Raw genomic sequence first — 21,840 nt, forward strand, 5'->3', positions numbered from 1 at the left:
AGAAACAAACAGTATTTTTTATTAGTTATATGAAGTTGGCATTGAATTTGTTATAAAATAATACACAATTAAAAGATTTTGAAATAGAAAAAAACACATTTCCAAGCTTTCAGCCGTGCTCACCATGCATGTCATTCGTCATTTAGATAAATATATACACATTTTGATGTTATCTTTGCAAAGTGCGAATGTAATGTTTTCAAATAATTGATATGGATTAATTATACCATCGTATTATTTTCTCGAAATCATAAACATACTATAATAGTATTTGAGTATCAACCTATGTTATTGAATTTGAATTGGGTTATAATACTAATATACCCGTATATATATCAATAGTATGTTTGCTACAAAATCCACCCAAGTTATCAGTACGTACTTGCACAGGTTTGATTAAAAACTATGATGAAATTAACATTTTAAAAATATTAATGCTTAATATTATTTTGACAGCCCTGTTTTCTGATCGGCTTCATCTCGCAAGTGTTCATAAAATAATAATAATGCTCCGCGCGGCAGACAATATCAGTAATAATAATAATGTTTCTTGAAATAAAATCTCCGATGATTAGTGATTTTTGCGAAAAGATCGATTTAAATTAACGTAGTTACGACGCCGAGGTCCTTTTCATACTGAATTATATTTGAATGTCGAGCTCTTCAGCGGCCCCTTAATACCGAAAATTTCGGTATTTTGGATTTTTAAAACATGTATTTCGGTATTAATAAATACTGGAGTACCGGTATTGCAATCCCTACGTGTAGGCCGTGTAGCCTTTAACGCGATTCATCCACAATTAATTTGTTTCAGATTCACTGCCAGAGTTTAATCTCACTAACAATAAAGATGATGGGTTTGGAACATGAGATGATGGTCGCAGTATCTGATACACCAGTTAGGATTATAATATTTTCACTATACTACCACCACGAGGCACCCAATTACATTCGTGAACACATAAACAGTATCTAGGCTTGAAAATATCACATACCTACTTACATTTATATGGTGAACCGTATGCATACCGGTGATACCGGGAATCGGGATAATTCCATGAATTAATTCATTAAACGTGGGAGTATTGCCAAGAAAAAACCATGAAACTTGATTTTGTTATAAATGTATAGTGTTTACATTGTAATACAAATTTAGCTATATGCAGCAGCCCCTGATTATAAGCTATGTCTTTGACCATTCAAATGTGATAAACATTCTACGAATAATGTTTGCTTTATAATAAATATTGACCTAAGAATAAGGTAGTGTTTTTTTGAAATACGCCATTTCTATTGGCATTTCCCAGTGGCTAAGCTACAACATACGGCCGTAGCCATAAATTGACAAACGATAAATGAAGTAGGGAGTAAGATCATGGTAACGCGCGTGTTTGAACATGTACCTAACAGATTTTTTTTTTAAACGGATCACTGATTATCAATATATTTTTTTATTGTAAATATTTCACTATAATAATGTCGACATAAATTTTACTAATGGTTTTATAAATGCTTTTAAAAATTAATAAATACAAAAAATCTTAACACCACTTCACATGGACGTACTGAAATATGACTATATTCTAAAACATTAGAGCGAGAGGTTTAAAATAATACTATTTTATGTAATAAAAATACTTTATGCAGTCATTAAATGTTTAAAATAAATATAAAGGATAATAAGGCTTCAAAATTATGTAAATTGATTATCTACAACGTTTAAGGAATGTCCAGGATCATGTTTTGAAAATAGCATAAAAGTTCCATTTTGACGTACGCTGAGCATGTGGGCCGTTAAGTATACCTATGCTAAATTTATGTGGACAGTGTATGTTTTGGAAATTGTTGAAGGATGGATCAATAGCTTTTATGCAAATGTTATATACTTAAATATCTAGGAACCATTATTTAGACATGCGCCGCATCTACAGCATCTATGAACAGCACGCCACTGGTGCATATGTATACTTCTCATTTTACTGAAGTGGACAGATAGAGAATAGTAATTTTGGTAACTAATCAATGGGAAGAAAGACCAGACCCGAAATGGACTTCGATTTAACAAAGCGTGAATATGTATACTGTAATGTGAATGTCTAGCGAATCGTACAGGTAAGTCGGCGAGGGGTCACGCCTTACCGCTGATGTGGATGGCGGAATGGTTAGCGACGTGCCTCGGCCGGCAATGGCGGATGGGGACGCCGTCAGGATCCGAGGAGGACGAGCAGCGGGCATCCCACCTTGGCGACTCCACGCCGACCTTCGCTTCTAGTCCTGGGATCAATTCTACGTGTTATTTATATAGATCTTAAGTACTACAACAGCAATCAAAATGTATATCAATTTTCAACCGAATAATTTCTACCTACTCCCGATTACCGTAATCTGTGAAAGGGAGATTAATCGCATAACAGCGTGTCCGGAAACTTGTACGTATGCAGTTCGCCGTATCACACTTCACCGTGAAATATTGTATCGGAAATATATGGCCGTATAGTGAAGACCGTCCAACCTCTTTAGGTCGTATAGTACCTACTGACATAAAATTCATGTCTAAATAAAACACGGTTTTTGTCGGTTTACACTTTACAGGAAGCCAGCAGCAAATTTTTTTTGAAAATAGTCGATAAACTGGATTATTTGTTAGGTTAGGTTTTCATTCTTGAATTCATGAAATTTGCCAAAATCAGCTATGAAAATTGAATTAATGTTCGTATTGAATCTAATAACATTGGAGACCGTATAGTATACGGTGATCTCTTTCCGATAAGAAAGCTCACGGCGAACTGTGCCATTGCTGTGAATTTACATGTAACCCATAACAGGCATCGCAAAGGGAACAACGACAGGCTTGAACAAAATATGCGACCCACAGGTTAAGAACTCTTGAATTGGAGTATGTACTTGTACAATGAAAAAATGCAAATTGATTACATTATCTATTTGTCTGTAACGCAGCGCAACACAGCACACACACAGACACTCTTTCTGTGTCTGAGCATTGAACACATCACCAAGAATGTTGACAGGTGGTACTGCCTTCTGGCAAATTTTATCTAGATTTCAAATACATATTAAATACGTTAACTAGGGTACAAAAATACACAGCTGGAAGGTAATCCGCCAAAAATTGGTTAACACGTTGGCTGCCTAAAACTATCGCATGGTTTACCTGAAAAATACCTGTCCATTGTGACTTCTAGCATGTTGGAAGTTCATCAATTAACATTGCAATTTATTTCACACTGGTGCTACTATGCACCGACTGATTCGAATTACAATACATTTAGGTAGGTCGAAAAAATTGCAACTTTAGCGACTTTACCTCCCGCGGGTGACGCGAGACTGCCTTGTAGTGATTTTGAGAAGATTGCTTGAAGGGTTTAGCAACGATGGATGGATGCACTGAATCCGGTTGACGATAATCTATGTGGTACAATCTCGTGTCGTATTTGTATAGATAGATATTATTTTATTTGTTAATATTTGACTGTACCTACATACATAATATATTTCAATTCAGACCACGTCATGTGATTGTGATCTCGATCACATTTCGCGAGCCATGTGGTGACTCTATAGTCTATAGGTAGATAGATAATAAATCAGCAATAATGGAGCATATTATGCTCCATTTGCGAGCGAGCATGGCGGAAAATATAACAAATAATTATAGGTATCAGTGTTGATAATGAATGTAGGTAGACTGTTGCTACAATGTTTGCATGACTCTGGTGTTTTTGATAAAATAAAACCGCAAACGGCGGTATCGCTGAAAAATGATACGTATTATGACGAAGGCTTATTCGGAAAAATGAGAAACGTTTCGTTTCGGTGTTTTATTTAAGTTGCCTTCTCGGAATAACGCGATTTGACTTGCAAATCGTGCGTGGGTGGGGGCGCGAAAAACCGTCGCGACGTACAATAGGATGTGTACATAAAACATAGCGCTTTTCAGAGAGGAAAATGGATGTTTATAAGTATGATACCCACATTTGGGCGCCTTCAGAAAGCAAGAATCATCGTTTGGCGGCCAAATAAACTGAGTCGCTGTAAATTCCTACAACAAGTTATTTTTTAATACAGAATCTAGCTTGTACCAATTTTACCTACCTAGAGCGTTAGTATCTAATTTTCTGTGAAGACATTTTGCTCGAGACGATGACAAAATCGTGGGACAGAGTCAGCTGTATGGGATTTACCAAATATGTATATAAAACCAAACCTAAACTAATGCCAGAAACACATTACTATCAAGACACATGAGCATACGTGAGCTAATGGTAAGCTCACGCCACGAGCAAGTGTTATCAGACAGACATGCTCCTATCCAGTAGCACATTTTCAGCCGAAAACGAATGTCAGAATTTTAAATCTACCAAAATGTATCAGAACCACACTAAGGTCACCTCACGCGTGGTAGAACTTTTATTTTTGTTGCAAATTTACACATTTTCGAGTCACGTGATATCACGTATTTTTGACGTTGTGGTTTGGAAGCGAGCTACAAATGACAGGTTTGTAGGTTGTCAGTTTGTATTATTGAATGTTCTGGTGGTTGTTGCCAAGGCAATTCACTGTTTTGACGAAAACGCGTATGATCCGGGCACGATTGGATACTCGACATAACGAGAAAGTATTATTAATAGCTATTAAGTACATAATATACGTTAGATGCATTGTTTATAATATGTTTACAAGAATGGAGCAAAACATGTCGCACATTGACCTGCGTTCACCAGCGGCTAATTAAAATGGACGGGTAACACGATGTAATTACACTAGGTGTACTTAAAAGTGCAATTAATTTACCAGAGTGCAGTATTTTAAGGTGAATGCGCTGCCTACCAGAGGCAGCTAGGTTTATTAATTTTTCTACAATATATTGAACAGATTTTTGACTAATTAATTTGCCAAGATAGAGGCAGTTTAAGTTGTACAAAAATTATTCTATATAAAACGATATCGGTATGATATGAGTGACCAGTTTCAATATTTGTCTGTGCGTAGGTGTTTACTGATATAACTTTAGATTTGTATTTTACAGGGTAATAGGGGACTTCTCATTGGTTTTAATGATGGTTTGCACGATTAATTTCGTTGATGAAGGCATTCCGAATGATAAAAAAACCCAGAACAACTTTTTGCACCATTGTCTTCCGTGAATGGACCATAACAAAAAAGATAACGAAGCGAAGAAAAGGTCATAGAAAAAAATTGCAGAGAAAAAGAGAACGAAGCGCTTAAAAGTGTCAAGATAAATCGAGAGAAAGGAGAGCGCGAGATATGTCCCGCGGGATTAACAGGAAAATGTTTTTTTTATCATTTCGGTGTATTGCCATAATAAAAGAAAAATCTTTCGCCGCCCAATCCGCAATTCCATTGTTTCAATTTATAAAAAGAGCAAAATCAGGACGGCCATAAACAAAAGAAATAATTATTATGTAAGCATGTATGGGTTTCTATTGTAGTCCGGTAAATATTAATCATTACTGTGATAGTAAGATTAAAAGCGTCTGAAATAATATTAATTGCTATACGATCAGTATGTATGTAGATACACGTATAAAAACCAAATTAAAAGAATTTTAGTTTTTAATTGACATGTGAATTTTTCCTGTCGCTACAGTCTAACTAAGTATAGGTATCCAGTCTAAATCAGTCACCCAAACCTTTTCGATCCTTCTGGAGTAGGTATGTGACACGAGCAGAAACGCCGACCTTCAGTTAGTGTTTGTGGCAGAGTATGGTTTAACGACATAACTATACAAATCTAGCCTTGTAGTCAATTCTACTTCTCAATAGCCTTGCGACAACCTCACGACACGGTTCAGACAGGATATATAAGTCCCATGGTTCTAAATTATGGAAGAAGCAGAGAAGAAATGGTCGAAAGAGACCTTGAACAGGTAACCAGTAGCGTAATCGTTTAGTAATAGGAAGTAAAATGTATGTTGTTAACCTTTTCTTTGTAAATGTAATAAAATTTTACGTAAAGAATTTCGCCTCCGAAAAATCGAGACTGCTAAAGTGTAATTGGAACGCTGTGACCACAGGCCTCGAATGTCACACCGCGTAAGCTCAGCGCGATGTATTTTGGAAATAATTTCCGGGAAATCTCCATTAAACTTAGAAAATAAGTTATGGGAGAGATTGTTTACGTAAAATTTAGCAAGTACATGCTTCAATAACTTTTATAGCAATAATGAAAGTGTATGAAAATTGGAAAAGAAAATTGAATATTTATAAATTTATATACTGCATAATTGTGAATAAAGAATTTTTATACTAATTTTATCAATACAAGATAGAAGCTAACTACTGTTATAAAAATACTGTAAACGCGTACCTATATTTATAGACGCGTAATTATAATTATAGATTTTGTTAATGCTATAACTTACTGACTATAACGAATATTGTAAAAGTAACAATTGGAAAAGCTTAAGATTCTGGTATAGATGGGTTTCTACCCATAAACAATAATAAATCTTAATCGCATCCTAAGTAATAAAAGAATCAAATACTGCGACTAAAAATACAAATTGGCGTGTGACCTTGAACTTTAACTGAATTCTGTCCGACTAGAATTTACGGCCCAGCTGTGCTAGCTCGCGAGGTAAAAATAGATTCAAGGTTACATCCATATTACTATATAAAAATCACTATGCAAGATTAAATAAGTTAGTAACTGTTCGTGTATAACATCTTGTTAGGATTAAGCATTTATATATTTAAGTTGAAATGTTAAGTATAATATTATAGTATTTTCTCGTAATAATATTCGTCCGAAAAGTAAATATCGAATGAGAAAGTTTCTGCGGCTCCAAACAGTTTTATTAAAACTTAGTAAAATTCTATTGGCCTAAAAAGGCCAAGAGTGGTGGAAAGGACTAGTACGTGGGTGTCAACCTTTCATTTTGACATTTTAAATTTAAAGACTGCCATTCCCTTATTTAGTACCCGAATACTTATTCCGATACCTCGTTGGAAAGCTAGAAACTTTCCCCTTCGTTTGAACACGAAAAATCATATAAAATCAACTATTTTGCTTACGTCATCCCAACTGCGCATTTAAGGGACATGTTCTAGAGGGTGCTTAAAACACCCCTATTAAGTCTTAATTTTGCGAAAATAAAGTAGAGTAAATTTAACCCGACTAAATTAGAAGATATCTCTATTAGAAAGTTGCCAGGAACGGGAGATATACGTAAATTCATCCCGTGAGAGAAAGATATACATCTGCTATCCCTTACGGACTGTTTCCTGTTAAACCTCTATCCGAAGGGTATAAAAGGCGACCACTTTTCCCGTAAAATCATTAGTTTCTACACTCTTCACCAGCGATCTTCAGCAAGCAGCAGTCCTCACTGCTAAGTTGGGAGACATGGTTCTCAGTAAATTCGCGATACATACGTACCAGTAAGTCCCCTCCGGCGGGCAAAACGTAGCGCGAATATCTCGTATCTGTCGGTAGTGACGTCGGCCGCTAAAACGCAGCGCGAATAGCACGTATCTGCCGGTAGTGACGTACACGCGGAGTAATTTTATTTTTCATTACTCATCCTACGAGGTGACGTAATCGGGATAAATTACGCGATCGGATTTGTTTTATAAAAACAAATTAATAAACTCAGTCTGTAATAATAAATTTTACAAATCTTTTCGGGATTATAAAATAAATTTTTGAAACTTTATTAAGTAAACATAATCATAAAATAAATTTTAGTAAACAAATTCATAAACATAAAAACAAATTTTAGTAAATAAATTTGTAAACATTAAGCAAACCTTTTGTAAACAAGTCTGTAAACACAAATAAATATTTGTAAATACACTGTGAACATAAATAAACTTTATAAACAACAATAAAATAATTCTATTCTTTTATAAACCTAATACTGTGTGACCAAAGAATAATTTATATTTTCTTTCTTATGGGAAAATATTTCATGAATTAAAAATATCCAAAGAATATCTGCGTATACATTCTCTGAATTAGGTGTGACTTTTTGGGAACTTGTGAAAGATTTCACAGAGATCCCATAGTGAACAAATAAATAGTTTGCTGATACTTTAATGAGATTTAATTACGGGAACAATGACAGTTAACCTTATTGTGTGACCGTGAACTCTAGTACCTGAATAAATTCGGCACCACACCAGCTGAGAGTTTTATTCGGGAATTCAAAAGTTGTGATACTACAAAGGAGATCCACCTCTCCTAGTTCATCACTAGTCTCCTCAGTGACGGCCCGGTAGCATTATTGAGCTAGCCGTGAGCCGGGTCATGTCATATGTATAACGTGACCATACGTCCCGTTTTTAGGTAGCCTATCCCGTTATTTCCAGGCACAGCTTCGGGACGCCGAAATGTCCCGTTTTCAGAAAGAGAGGAATCCTCGGTAACAATTTCAAAAAAAGGCGCAAAAAACAAAAAATGATAGAAAAGTACCAGTAGTAGTAGGGTCGTTTCTCTTACGAATAAGTTGTGGACGAGCGAACATACACAGTTGCAAGTTGCACTTTTTAAAGCAATGTTAATTACCAAAGTAAATACGAGGGTGGGTCAATAAGTCCTTAGAAAAGCCGACAGGTGGCGCGACTAGTACTGCAAGCGGTTTGTTTTCATGCAGCGGCACTACCGATTCAGTATGCTGCGAAGTTTCAATCAGATTGGTCGGGTTGTTGTGTGTTTCTCGTACATTTAAAAAAAAATTGCTTGTGGAAAATGGAAAAATGGAAAATGGAGAAAATTGAGTTTCGAGTTGTTATTAAACATTTTAATATAAAAGGGTTAACAGCAAAGGAAATAAAAAATGAGTTGGATTTAGTTCACGGCATATCTGCTCCTTCACTTGCAACTATTTATAACTGGTTAAATGAATTGAAACGTGGTCGTACATCAACAAAGGATGAACCACGCTCAGGACGTCCTGTAGAGGTGACTACACCAGAAATGATCAATAAAATCCACGATATGGTGTTAAGTGACCGAAGATTAAAGTTGAGTGAGATAATTGAGGTTACAGGGATCTCAAAAAGTAGCGTCATTTCTATTTTACATGACAAATTGGACATGAAAAATATTTCTGCAAGATGGGTGCCGCGTTTGCTCACAGTCGACAATAAACGCAGTAGGGTGGTGGCCTCTAAAGCCCTGTTGTCGCTCATGCAACGCAATCCGGATGAATTTTTTCGTCGCTTTGTGACTGTAGATAAAACATGGATACACCACTATACTCCCGAGACGAAAGAACAGTCAAAGCAGTGGATTGCGAAGGCAAACCATGTCCAAAGAAGGCGAAAACCGTAAAATCAGCTGGTAAGGTTATGGCTACTGTATTTTGGGATGCACGTGAAATTATTTTCGTTGACTATTTGGAAAAAGGAAAAACAATAACAGGGGATTATTATGCATCTTTATTGGACCAGCTAAAAAACAAAATTGAAGAAAAACGGCCTCATTTAAACAGGAAAAAAATCCTCTTTCATCAGGACAATGCCCGTGTTCACACATGTTTACGATCAATGGCTAAAATTGAAGAATTGAAGTTCGAATTGGTCGACCACCCACCGTATTCGCCAGATTTAGCCCCCAGTGACTTTTTCCTTTTCCCAAACTTAAAAAAATGGCTAAGTGGACAACGTTTTTTTTCAAATGAAGAAGTCATCGATCGGACAAATGCTTATTTTGAGGACCTTCCGAAAACTTATTTTTCTGACGGTTTAAAAAAAATTGAGAAACGTCTAACCAAGTGTATTGAGCTCCAAGGAAATTATGTTGAGAAATAAAAAAAAAATACAAAAAAAAACCTGTTTTAATGCTTTTTTCTAAGGAATTATTGACCCACCCTCGTATTAAGAAGTCTTGCCAAGAATGTCATACTTATTTGAAATCGAAACCAATATAATATAGATATATGTATTATACATATATAAGAGACCACACAAATTATTTATTTTCACGTGTTCATTCATTCCTGTTATTTTCATTAATAAATAAAAAATATGAAGAAATATGTGTTTTCTTGAATCCACATACAATTACCTAAAAATGAGTAAATGTCCCGTTTTGAGGGAAAAAATAAATGGTCACGTTAGGTATGTATATATTTATTTAGTCAAAAGTTGTTTTGAATTTACGATGATTAAAAATAGAACGACGTATACTTAACACAGTGGGTCTTAACCGTTGGACCGCGGAGCACTGGTGCACCGCAGCTTGTTGCTATGCACCGCGAAAAAAATGATAAAAGCAGAATCATTCCTGAAATCTGCCATATCCGACAAGCTCAGGTATCACTTTAATTGGTTTTCACATCAAATAAATTCCATTTTGTTAAGGGTAATTTTAGTTATAGTTTTTCCATTGTATGTATATATCTTTTCTTTAATATTTTTCTCTTTGACTTTTATGTACTTAATCTGTTTAATTTTTAATAAAAGTTATGTCCGCATTTTGATTTTATTTGATTTTGGTGCATCGCAATTTTTTCTTATGATCAAAAGTGCACCGTGATTTCAAAAAGGTTAAGAACCACTGTTAACATATTAGCTACTGCCCTGACTTTCAAGTAAATAACTAAGAAAATATTATGTTATAGTTATACCTACCATACGCTGTCTGTTGTAATTATGTTTCAGGAATAATTAGTGTAAATCCTCAAAAAACGCATCTTCGGCGAATTTGCCACCCGCGTGTAGGGCCCACACCTTTTCTTCGTGATTGAAGTTTGGTTACTTTAAAAAATAAAATAACTTGATCGTGCTTTTTAAAATTGTAATGGCGTATGGGGGATAGGAAATTATGCACGATTTTAAGCAGCCGTAAGTTAATATGACTCAATTGAGCAAACATTGACTCACCATTATTAGTATGATGATTGACGATATCTTTCGAACACAATAATTTGGATAACACATAATAAAAAAGGTTTTGCGTAACATTATAGGATAGTTTTTGATAAATACTTCCGTTCGATGAGTTGAAAAAATGTAAGCGATTATCGATTAGTTTATGCATAAAATCGCTATTGTTTAAGATCACAATCAAACGCCGAAATAGAAGGCACTATGTCTCATTTGGATTTCGGACAAATCAATGATGCTGGCGAAAATGTCAAAGGGCCAACAGGCGCGAGGCAGTCGAGAGAAGCGGGGAGGTGAGGGCAATGTGAACTAGTTCATACCGGTTCAAGGGTAAGGTAGCGCGGCGGGTCAAAATAGGGGAGCGTCGGCTATTAAAGCCGCCCCCGTCTTTACCTCTGCTTCCTTGATTAAATGCTTGAAACGTGTCGGGACGGTTCGAGTGGCGGGAGAAGAAAGGGAACAACGCTTCAGCATCTCTAAATTGACGGAAGATTATTAAAATACATACATAATTTGAAACAATATCAAAGACATACATATAAGAAAACATATTACGACTTAAGGAGAAATCCCGGTACGACCTACCACTGCCAAATACGTTTTCCGAATTTGTTGAATGAGAGCATACGCAATAATTCCTAGTGCCTTGTGTTGAGTTTATTAGATTTTATCGCCTTCCGAGCCGTTCAATATTCAGTAATAGGGTTCATTCATTTTCGTGTCAACATTTTGTTTTGAAAATTAATTATTTTTTATACTTTTCTGTTAGATATATATTAAGATATGTACGAATAACTAGAGAATTTCCCGGGCCAGAATAGTCACCGATTCGCTCTTGGCGACCTCTATTAGTAATATTATATATCTGTTAACAAGCAACCTATTTATGTTAATACGAAGAGGTTACTTATTATAGACATACCATCATTCATCGTCAGGTGTTTGAATTTATAACTAAGCTCACCACAGTATAAAAAGTATCGAATATGTTAAATGTTAGCATGTGGTGCCCTCACTCAGCAGACAATTTATACTGATTGATCTATAACAGATTTTTAAAATGAGAAATTATTGCTGGGCACTTGCTCAACCTATTAGTTCCAGGCTCTGGATCCAAATAACATAGTTATTACGATCCGGGATTAGAACCTCAAATCTTAGCGCCCACGTCAACATTCTTCCGATTCAACAAAGGTGCATGCGCTGTTTATAAATAAATAAAAAAAGTTTTCCTTACGCTATTATCGAAAAAAATGCGGACCATCAGGGAGTAAGCTCAGTTTACCGTATTTAATTTAGTTATTTATGCACTTGAATCCTTTAAATTATTCTGGGCTCTTCTATTATTAATTAATATGTATTCTATTGTATCTGCACTGTCGGAATACCGTGCTATCCAATAGGCGTTCCCCGACTATTATTATTCTATGTATTGAGTGCTTGAAAATTTCCAATTTTCCCGATTAGCGAGTTTTCCACTCGGCTTGCCATCAAACTCGCGTTTAAACATTAAACGCGATATATGAGGGGTGTTGGAGATGAAATGGCGATGTAGCCCCTTCCCGCAATGCGACAACATTATGTACCTATGTGTTAGCATTTCATGCATTTGAAAATATAATTAGTGAAATAACATTTTCTCTCATGATATCTATATTCAGACACTACATTATAGTTAGTAATAAGCTGAAGAATTTCCCTAAAAAACGAAAGTATCTCCATAATTAGCAGATATTCATAACTACGAAACCACGCGTTGCGTTTTAAAGTGATTACTTTAGTTAGATGTATCGCTGGAATACCCGTGCCCGGAAAAGCGCGAGGGTCACCGAAGGAAGCGCTGTAAAAAGGTGTGGATTTTCCAAGCCACGTAACGTATGCGGATATAATATACAAACTGTATAAAAATGCAGTCCGCAGCGTGAGGTCAGAGATAGTGCCTTCGCGCAGCGTTAAACGTCAGCGCAGTTCGGACAGTCATCCTTCAGTAGTAGAAAATGAAAGAAAATACGGCAGAAACGCAAATTGTGACGTTAGTAATTAAATATAATATTGTTTTCTTTAATGGTGTCAACAACTCTTAATTCTTGGCGGAAAGACATTGTACTATAAAGTACCCACAACAGCTTGCCACTTCGCGAACACGAATGTCATTGTCGCTTTCCATTCACGGATTGTTCGACATTTTATGAACGTAAAAAATAGGATAAATAGTATTTTACTATTTATAGTGAACGTAAACGAGAGGTAGAACATTCGTTTCGGCAAATTACATGCTATAAAAATCTGACTAAACTTAAAATAAAACACAAAATACAGTAGGTACTTATTTCACATACCTACCTCATTTGAAAATACGACTAGTCAGGACTGGTCCTGTGACATTAAACTGTGTGGAATAAACCGGCAATCAAACCTTTCAAGAACGGCGATCCGGTGTTGCATATGAAGACCGCGCAGATCTACCTAGCTACAGTTGCAAGTAACCTTCGACACGTGTAGATATTTAGATGCGGCAATCGACGAGCCGGTATAGGAATGACCAATTCATAGGTGTTTGTATGCGACCTGGCGTTTTCGCCTCGGAGCCCGAGAAGCATGCAACTTGTCGATTGCAACAGCAGATGTTTTTTTCAAACTAAACAGTCGCATTCGACCAATATGCGGAGCTCCATTTGGCAACGTGTATTTTGTGAATAACGAGACGTCACGTCGACGTATTCGACACGTTGCAGGCGGGCGAGTTTTGATGTGAGAGCCGGCCAAGAACTACTTACGTACTGTCCTTTATTTTATATAAATAATATAGCATGCCTTTCGTGGTAATTTATATCTGATTGTCGTCTCTTCCGTCAAACCACAGCACTACGCGTCATCTTCGGGTAGTTACGTCGAGACTTCATAATGTGTGGTCGATGAAGCCGTCACTTCCCGTTAAACCGAACCTGTCAAAACGCAGTGTAGGTATAGTCCGACGTTAACCCCTACTAACGGACTCTTGAGAGAATTAGTTGTGACCCGTTTGCTCAATCCATTAGATTCAACCTTGGATCCAAACTCACCCAGTACGGTGTATTTAAATTTACCCGACGATATATTATAATATATTATTATTTTGCATGTTCAATGTTCATAGAAACTCCTTATCGTGAGACCAAGGATCGCATCAGGCTGTTGCGTCGAAGAAGTAAAACTAACGTGTTAACGGAAATTATTAAAACGATGTAATATTGAAAGTCCATGCAAGCGAGAATGCAATTTCGCCGTTTTGACTGAAGCGTATCTCGCAAATTGGTGATTAATAAAATCAATCAACGTCATTTAACTTCCGGCGCTATGGCGTAATATGACAGTGATCGCTTGGATAAAGTGCTTTCAGCGTCACACCGTCACCCATTTATTACTTTTACTCAAAATATTGATGACGATAAAGCCCCGCAAATGACATTTTTCTTTGAAACGAGTTAGCATCAAAATAAATTCACATCTGAGTTTTATTTCAAAATACTGTAGAATTGATATACCATGCACCTAACTGATTTTAATACAGATATCTTTTCTCAGGCGGAGCACATACCCACCGAGTTACGAAATATAGTTAACTACCCTTTTAGGACCTGTATCTCCAGCAAGAATACTAATCTGTATGCATTCGCTTAGACGAGGGGTCGATAACAAAGTTATTTTTGTTTATAGGTACTATATCTGAGCAATTTACGGTCGGACCAAGGAACTCAGAAATAATGAGAACTGAAATATCCAACGGGTAAGGAGTAGCAGGCAACCAGTGTTGGTATCTTTTTCTATGCTGATTATAATAGTACAAATGGGTAAGAATTATAGTATTTCTGAAAAATATATACCTAGTACAGGAACATTTTTCGTCTTAAATCCTTTAAAATTACAGTATTTTGGTATATTTGGCGTAAATTTATAGTATTTTAGATTTTTCGCGGAATTAAAAATATAGTATTGTACTATAATTATAGTACGGTTGGCATCACTGCAGGCAACCGATCTCAAGTAAGGAAAAATCCGGGATAAACTTAACCACGTGTCAAGAATACGTCATGCGTCGAATACTGGCAACTAATCTCGGTTTATGTATTGACACTCATTTAATATTGGTGTATTCACACACTATTGCACGTGCATAATGCGTGTTTCATTTTCTCTCACACATTCAAAACCCTGCATCAAAATGTAGTGTATTGAATATAGCCTATCTGAATTCTATTCCTTAATCTGTTCTGTGGGTCGCACAGTTGTGGTAGAGCGAGAGGGTATTTAAATATCTTTATATCTGTTTCTCTTTTCGTTAACAACAGTGGCGTAGTCATCGTGTATTTTATATTTTCTCGAATCATTAATCTTCAAGAATCACGTAAGTACCTAAAACGTCACGATTTAAATGTTGCCATTTAAAGTAAAAATAACCTTGCCAAGATCGAATCCAGAGCATGGTCTCCATAGGTTTATCGAATTGTTTACAACCGTTCCTTATAAAAAAAAACATGTACCTACATGTTATGCCTTCACTCTGTGGATAACTATAATGCCTTGGAGCGGCTATACCTAGGGTAAAATGTACCAATAATTACAATCGAATAAGACCCAAAGACTGATTGCCAAATGCAGAGACGAATGGGCTATGTTGGCCTAAACTCTAAGCAAACACGTTTTAATAAGAATAAACGTCGATTGTTTTTCTCACTTCCACTAAGCCGCTGATTTCGTTAAATTCCTACACTCAAGTATGACTATGCTTTTGGCCATTGGTATTCGAATATTGCTGTGAAAGTGATACATGACAGTGATACATGACAGAATAGATTATTATTGGTCAAGTAATTATCGATACGATCGAAAGTCGATTATAACAATAATTTAGAAATACCTATGTGAGTAGGAAAAAACATTTAAATGACTCACAATTTTCTTTGAATTGATAGGGGTTTCAAAGAAGCCCTTTAAATTATTATTCCCAATGGAAAGATAATCGGCATCGAGGTGGGTAATTTGTCTGTAAGGCAAAAAGAAAGAAAGGCTTTCAATTAAGGAAATAACTTTGTTAGGTACCTTTATCTATTCATTATTATAGGACAGGGTTGGCGAACCTTTTGACGTATGCGTGCCAAAATTTCTCAAATATTATTTTTCGACTGACGGTATTAAAAAAGTTTAAAAATTACAATTGAGTTCTTGAGATCTATTGCATTCGAATGGATATCTTTGATTCTTTGAATATTTTTTTCCTTGTTTTCAAAATGATCGTGGAAGCATTTTGACCACGCTTCTTTCGTATATTCCCCCCCCCCCCATCTTTAAACAGTTTTAAATTTTTAGAGATTATGTTTGAGGCAAAATAACAAGCAGTTGTTTATAGACCACATCCATTGAATTAGTTACATTTTCATTACCAACCAATAAGAAGAGTGATATCGTTGTAAACACAAATGTGAATAAAATTTAATAATTCTGGTAACATTGACGGGTCAGTTAAATTTAACTTGAATTAGGTACCTAACTAATGTAGAGAGGGGAAGCTGGTAAGCAGTTACTAGAATTTATTTGCATATATTTATTTATATTCGAATGCAACTACAACAAAGTGAAACAAAGTCTACGTATTACAGAACATTATTAAACTTCTCAAATCGAGGTGCACATTTGTTATCAAAAACAGTATGTAATTCATAATTGATAAAGTAGATAACATAGATAAGAATGTAATTTAACAAATCGTATATAAGATAGTAAATGGTACATTGGTACATGGAAGAATTTTGATCCATAAATACAGTGTAGGTATATATAGATAGGTACACAGTAAGATAGATATATAGTAAGCAATGTATTTCACAAAATATGTAACTAAGTACTTTGAAGTCGAAAGCTTCACATTTCTTGGACATATGACAGGATGAACCAGTCAACTCCAGATAAAGGAACGGCTCTCGACAACATGTCAGAGATGAATTATGCAGTATTTTGAACATATTATTCAGCGCGGACCGGATAACCTGGATAGATTAGTGGTTTTGGGTAGCCTCCAGGGAAGGTGAAGTAGAAAGGAGCGTCGGCGCGCTGGAGCGACCAAGTGCTGAAGCTTACTAGGAGCAGCCTTCACTCTACCCTGGGAGAAGCAGATGACCGAAAGGAGCGGAGTCTTGGTTGTTCAGAAAATGACTGAATTTCAAGGTGGTCACGATCCTCAGCCATGAGGAAACAACTCGGAAGAAATAATTTAGTACCGAAATATTATATAGTTAGTTACTAATAGCTTTAGTACACAATACTGACGTGTAAAGTGAAATAACTTCGTAATACAATGTTGCCAGTGAGCACAAGTAAACAATCCAATTTAGTAAATTGCATTAATTAGATTACTAAGTATTACAACCATGATGGTTATTATCATAAATTAAAGATGCCTACTAAGAATTGAAATTAAACTTTGAAACCACACTATGGAAATACTTTACCAATTATTTCACAGCAAGGATAAAAGGGTAAATATTATTCATTGCAATGAAACAAATAATTCTACATTAAATAACAAAGGAAGAAAATTAAAAATAATATTATATTACTTCATTCAAACATTTAATATTTGAAATTCATGTTGTTATTATCTATTTAATTAATGAATAATATCAAAAAATCTTTGTAATATTATTTACTGTGTTCAAACAGTGATAATTATTTACACAACTATAAACAAAGCAAGAATGTATCATAGCGAGATACTAATTTGATATATTAGTGACCTCATAACATTTGAAAAAAATATTTACAACAATAGTTCCAAGGATGAATTTAATAATAAAGAAAAAAAATGTTCATGAGGATTGACCAAAATTGACAATGTGCGCCATCTATTGGTGGAATAAAACACTGAAAGAATATATTATTTTGTTTTGTAGCTTGGACATAATGGTCAAATTTTTAAGAAATAATACTTATATCATGTTTTGATTAAAATGCTATCTGAATATGCTAATGATGACAGTAAATTGATATTGAATATAAATGGTAATTACTAAAAATATAAGTGACAAGGTAATTTAGAAGATATACTTATTAACATGCCACAGAATAAATACCTACCTGTGAAAAATATTTACAACAATAGTTCCAAGGATGAATTTAATAATGAAGAAAAAAAATGTTCATGAGGATTGACCAAAATTGACAATGTGCGCCATCTATTGGTGGAATAAAACACTGAAAGAATATATTATTTTGTTTTGTAGCTTGGACATAATGGTCAAATTTTTAAGAAATAATACTTATATCATGTTTTGATTAAAATGCTATCTGAATATGCTAATGATGACAGTAAATTGATATTGAATATAAATGGTAATTACTAAAAATATAAGTGACAAGGTAATTTAGAAGATATACTTATTAACATGCCACAGAATAAATACCTACCTGTGAAAAATATTTACAATTTAAACAGGTCATCCAATAGTTTGTAGAGAACTGTATTATTAATTAAGGACTAAAACACAATAGCGATTAGAATTATTGTATGCAATTTGGTCTTGCTCGATTCAAATTGAATATACCTATATGGAATCAAGTTTGACCTGCTTGATGGAACGGCATCTGCGTTGTCGTGTGTCTTAGCCCTACGTACTCGTAATCTTTAATACGATTAATTGAAGAGTTGCTAGCAGTAAATTAAAGAATTGTTTGTAATCAATTGAAGGCATTCTTTTCACTCCGGTTAGTGCGGGGTCATACTCCTATGCACACGCAGAGTATTGGTAAATCTGTCCTTGCATTCTGGATGTAATTCACATATTCCAGGAAAACAGTAGTAACATGTTATAGGTCCACCAGTATGAGTTGTCCGCTGAGTGAGGGCGCCACATGCTAACATTTGACATATCATTAAATACTTTTATACTGTGATGAGCTTAGTTCTAAATTCTAACACCGGACAATTTATGTTGGTATATCTACAGTGGAGTATGACGTAATCGTGTGAAAAAGCTGCCAAAATGTATTTGTAATGTTTCTATTTGACTGTAAAATCTTTGTAAAAATACAAATGTGGTAAAACGTGGTGGTTTTTTAAATACACTAAACCCTCACATTAAAATCTAGCTTCAAAGCCCTATCTGCAATGGTGGAAGGTAACCAGAATGATAGGTATGCTTTTATTAGGCTCTTTCATTTTTATGTACAAATTTATCAGGCTGTTTCATTTGTATGTACAAATGTACATGAATTGAGCACGTTATTTTCTTATACAATACATTAGCCGTATTTATCATGAATATCACCACCACACGATATGGGGACAATATTTTCAAATTGATATTCTACTGTAACAGTGTACATGTACAACCCACATCGGAATCAGTGCTTATAATATGGGATTCCTATATGAAGATACCACTAATATAAATTTTGAAACAAGACAGCACGTACTGGTATAATCAATTCATAAACTATAATATAAGAACTGCTGGCATAGATGCAACAATAAATTATTGTTTGCAGTCGCTACCAATTCACTGCATGGGATTATGAAGACAAATTGATAATAATGACGCGCTTATGTTCACTTCGGGAACATTGATGGCACCCTTTTCTTGGATTCTGAATGATTATAGAAAAACAACGGATAATAGAAAAATTATGATAATGAGTTTAAATTAAGAATATGTATTGATTTTAAAATTTAGATAAGATTTTAACGTTTTATAGAACATTTGATATGCTCAAGTAATCTGACAGATTTGACAGCTAAGAATGTCTGGCAGATGACTCATAACTAGGGATTGGAAGTGAAAGAAGGTTTTTTGAATTATCGTTCATGGCATCTGATGCGAGAAAGTTATAAAATAAAAGTGTTCATAATATATTTACGAAATAAGGAAAATATCGAACAAAATCATCGGTTGAATAGAAATGGTGTTTTCTGGGTTAGAGAAATTGGTTTTGTTAGAACCTACAAAATAATATGATGCACATATACAGGACATTTCCATTCGTATGTTGAGAGTAAAAGGCAATACGGGAGAAATTCTTATTATCATTGAAAGTTTGTGGGCCAAATGTGTGTAACAATGTTTGGAGATATTAAGTGGAGCATCGTATTTCTCGCTATACCAAGGCCTTGAAATAGAAAAAAATCGTTAAAAACCTGAAAACGAATAATACTGGTGAATAATAATGACGAACGTTATTTTTTTATAACAGTTACTTGAACTGTTCGAGGTGATCAATAATTGCATTCGTAGTTGACAGGGGATTTATTATTATTCTAATTGCGATAATACGAAATGACACATGCCATGACAGTTGATGACTGACATTTGACAGGCTGCAAAAATGTATTTGACTACTTGCTGGGACGGGCAAAGTATATTTGACATTTCAAAACATTATTATAATAGCAATGAAATCGTTGAATATTCTTACCTGCCGCTTCTGAGGGAATAATGTGCGCTAAAAATAGCAGAGTGAAGGCAACACAAGACACTAAATAATCCATTTTTGAAAGTTTATGCTTCATTGGTGAACTACAAAAAATCATACGTAAAGCTAAAATAGAAACTAACTATGCCAATGTTCACGACGAACAGACACGGCTCGCGCACTACAATCTTTTTTCCATGTATTTAACTCGAAAAGCACAATGCAAGATGGCGACGATCAACTGAAGAAAGTTAGTCACGAGCTGCGAGTTTACGTAATGCCCAATGCAGTGTTGCCATCATTTTATCACCGAATTATAGTACGCGGTCCAAGAATAATTATTAAAGTATTTCGTTCGGCAAAATTATTGTACGAGTTGACGTCTTCGGTTTATTCCATGTGGACAATATTATAATAAATACCCCTTTCTGTCGGCGCATCGGCTTTTGATCCAATAATCGATAATTGTAAGTTTGAAATTTTCATACATTTTGATGCACCATTATCACAAACTAAGATTATATGAGGTAATATTAGGTTGGGGTAGATTAGATTAGGTTAGGTTATATTAGGTTAGGTTAGGTTTGGTCTAAAAAGCAAGTTGTAAAATCTAATGACCACCTCTGCAGCACATTTACCGTATTTTTTTTTATTTATCTTTTCTTAAAATGAAAGAAATTCTGTTTCAAATCAAAGTTGCGGGCTTCTTTACCTCTTACGAACAACCTTTTTTCTCGACACGTCAAATTTTCCTCTATAACGATATTAGAGTATTTCGAATCAAATAAATAGACCAGAAATACCTACGAATAAAAAAAGAAGGAATGATCATAATGTAAAAATCACGGCAATCTGAAAGGTCGGCAAATATGGCCGACATTGCGTGATACACAAAATTACAAACACATACGAAGTTTACCGCACACGTACAGACCACATGATATTTTGTTCACGCAAAATCGTCGCTTTCCAAGATTGCGGGTTTGGTTGCCCGTTTTTATACTGCAATAAATCAGTATATTCATTCTTGTCTTTTTTTATTCGTTGAGAAATAATAGCGAAAAAAGTACTTTGCGCGTAATTTTTAACGTGGAAATCATTTTTTCCGATACCTATTCAAAATAAAAGTATTTTATGCGTACTATATTTTCTTATTTTAGTTTTAGTACATAGTACACGGGACAAAATTATAGTGCACGTACTATAATAATAGTACGGTTGGCAACACTTGCCACAATGACGCAATTCGCGCACGCGCCATGACATTTAAAATTCCAAGTTGAATTTTTTACTGTCGCCCTGAATTATTTATTTAAATCTAAATAAGCAGATGTTAATAGTTTTGAGTGTAACTCTCCTCTGCGGTATCATCGTAAACAGCATCAAGGAATATGATATTAATTGTTTTATATTATTAGAATATAATAATTATATTGAAAAATGAGAAATCGGTGCATGCTCAAACCATTCGCGTGCATTCGTTTTCAGTCGCAACAGATCGGTAAAGTTTCGGATATAGCACAAGGT

The 21,840-nt window shown here is 35.0% G+C and overlaps 1 protein-coding gene across 1 annotated transcript in view; it reads right to left on the bottom strand.

Annotated features, from left to right (window-relative positions):
• Bsg (immunoglobulin domain-containing protein Bsg) overlaps positions 1 to 20,576 on the bottom strand; it is a 63,755-nt gene extending 43,179 nt beyond the window's left edge. The window contains exon 1 of the mRNA XM_085943414.1: positions 20,317 to 20,576. Within this exon, the coding sequence (XP_085799540.1) occupies positions 20,317 to 20,431 (115 nt within the window). The 5' untranslated portion in view covers positions 20,432 to 20,576. The remainder of the gene's footprint in view (positions 1 to 20,316) is intronic.
• Between the last annotated feature and the right edge of the window lie 1,264 nt (positions 20,577 to 21,840).

This window comes from Rhyacophila brunnea, unplaced genomic scaffold, assembly GCF_057557595.1.
Source record: "Rhyacophila brunnea isolate RB1 unplaced genomic scaffold, BYU_Rbru_1.0 scaffold_16, whole genome shotgun sequence".
NCBI lineage: Eukaryota > Metazoa > Arthropoda > Insecta > Trichoptera > Rhyacophilidae > Rhyacophila > Rhyacophila brunnea.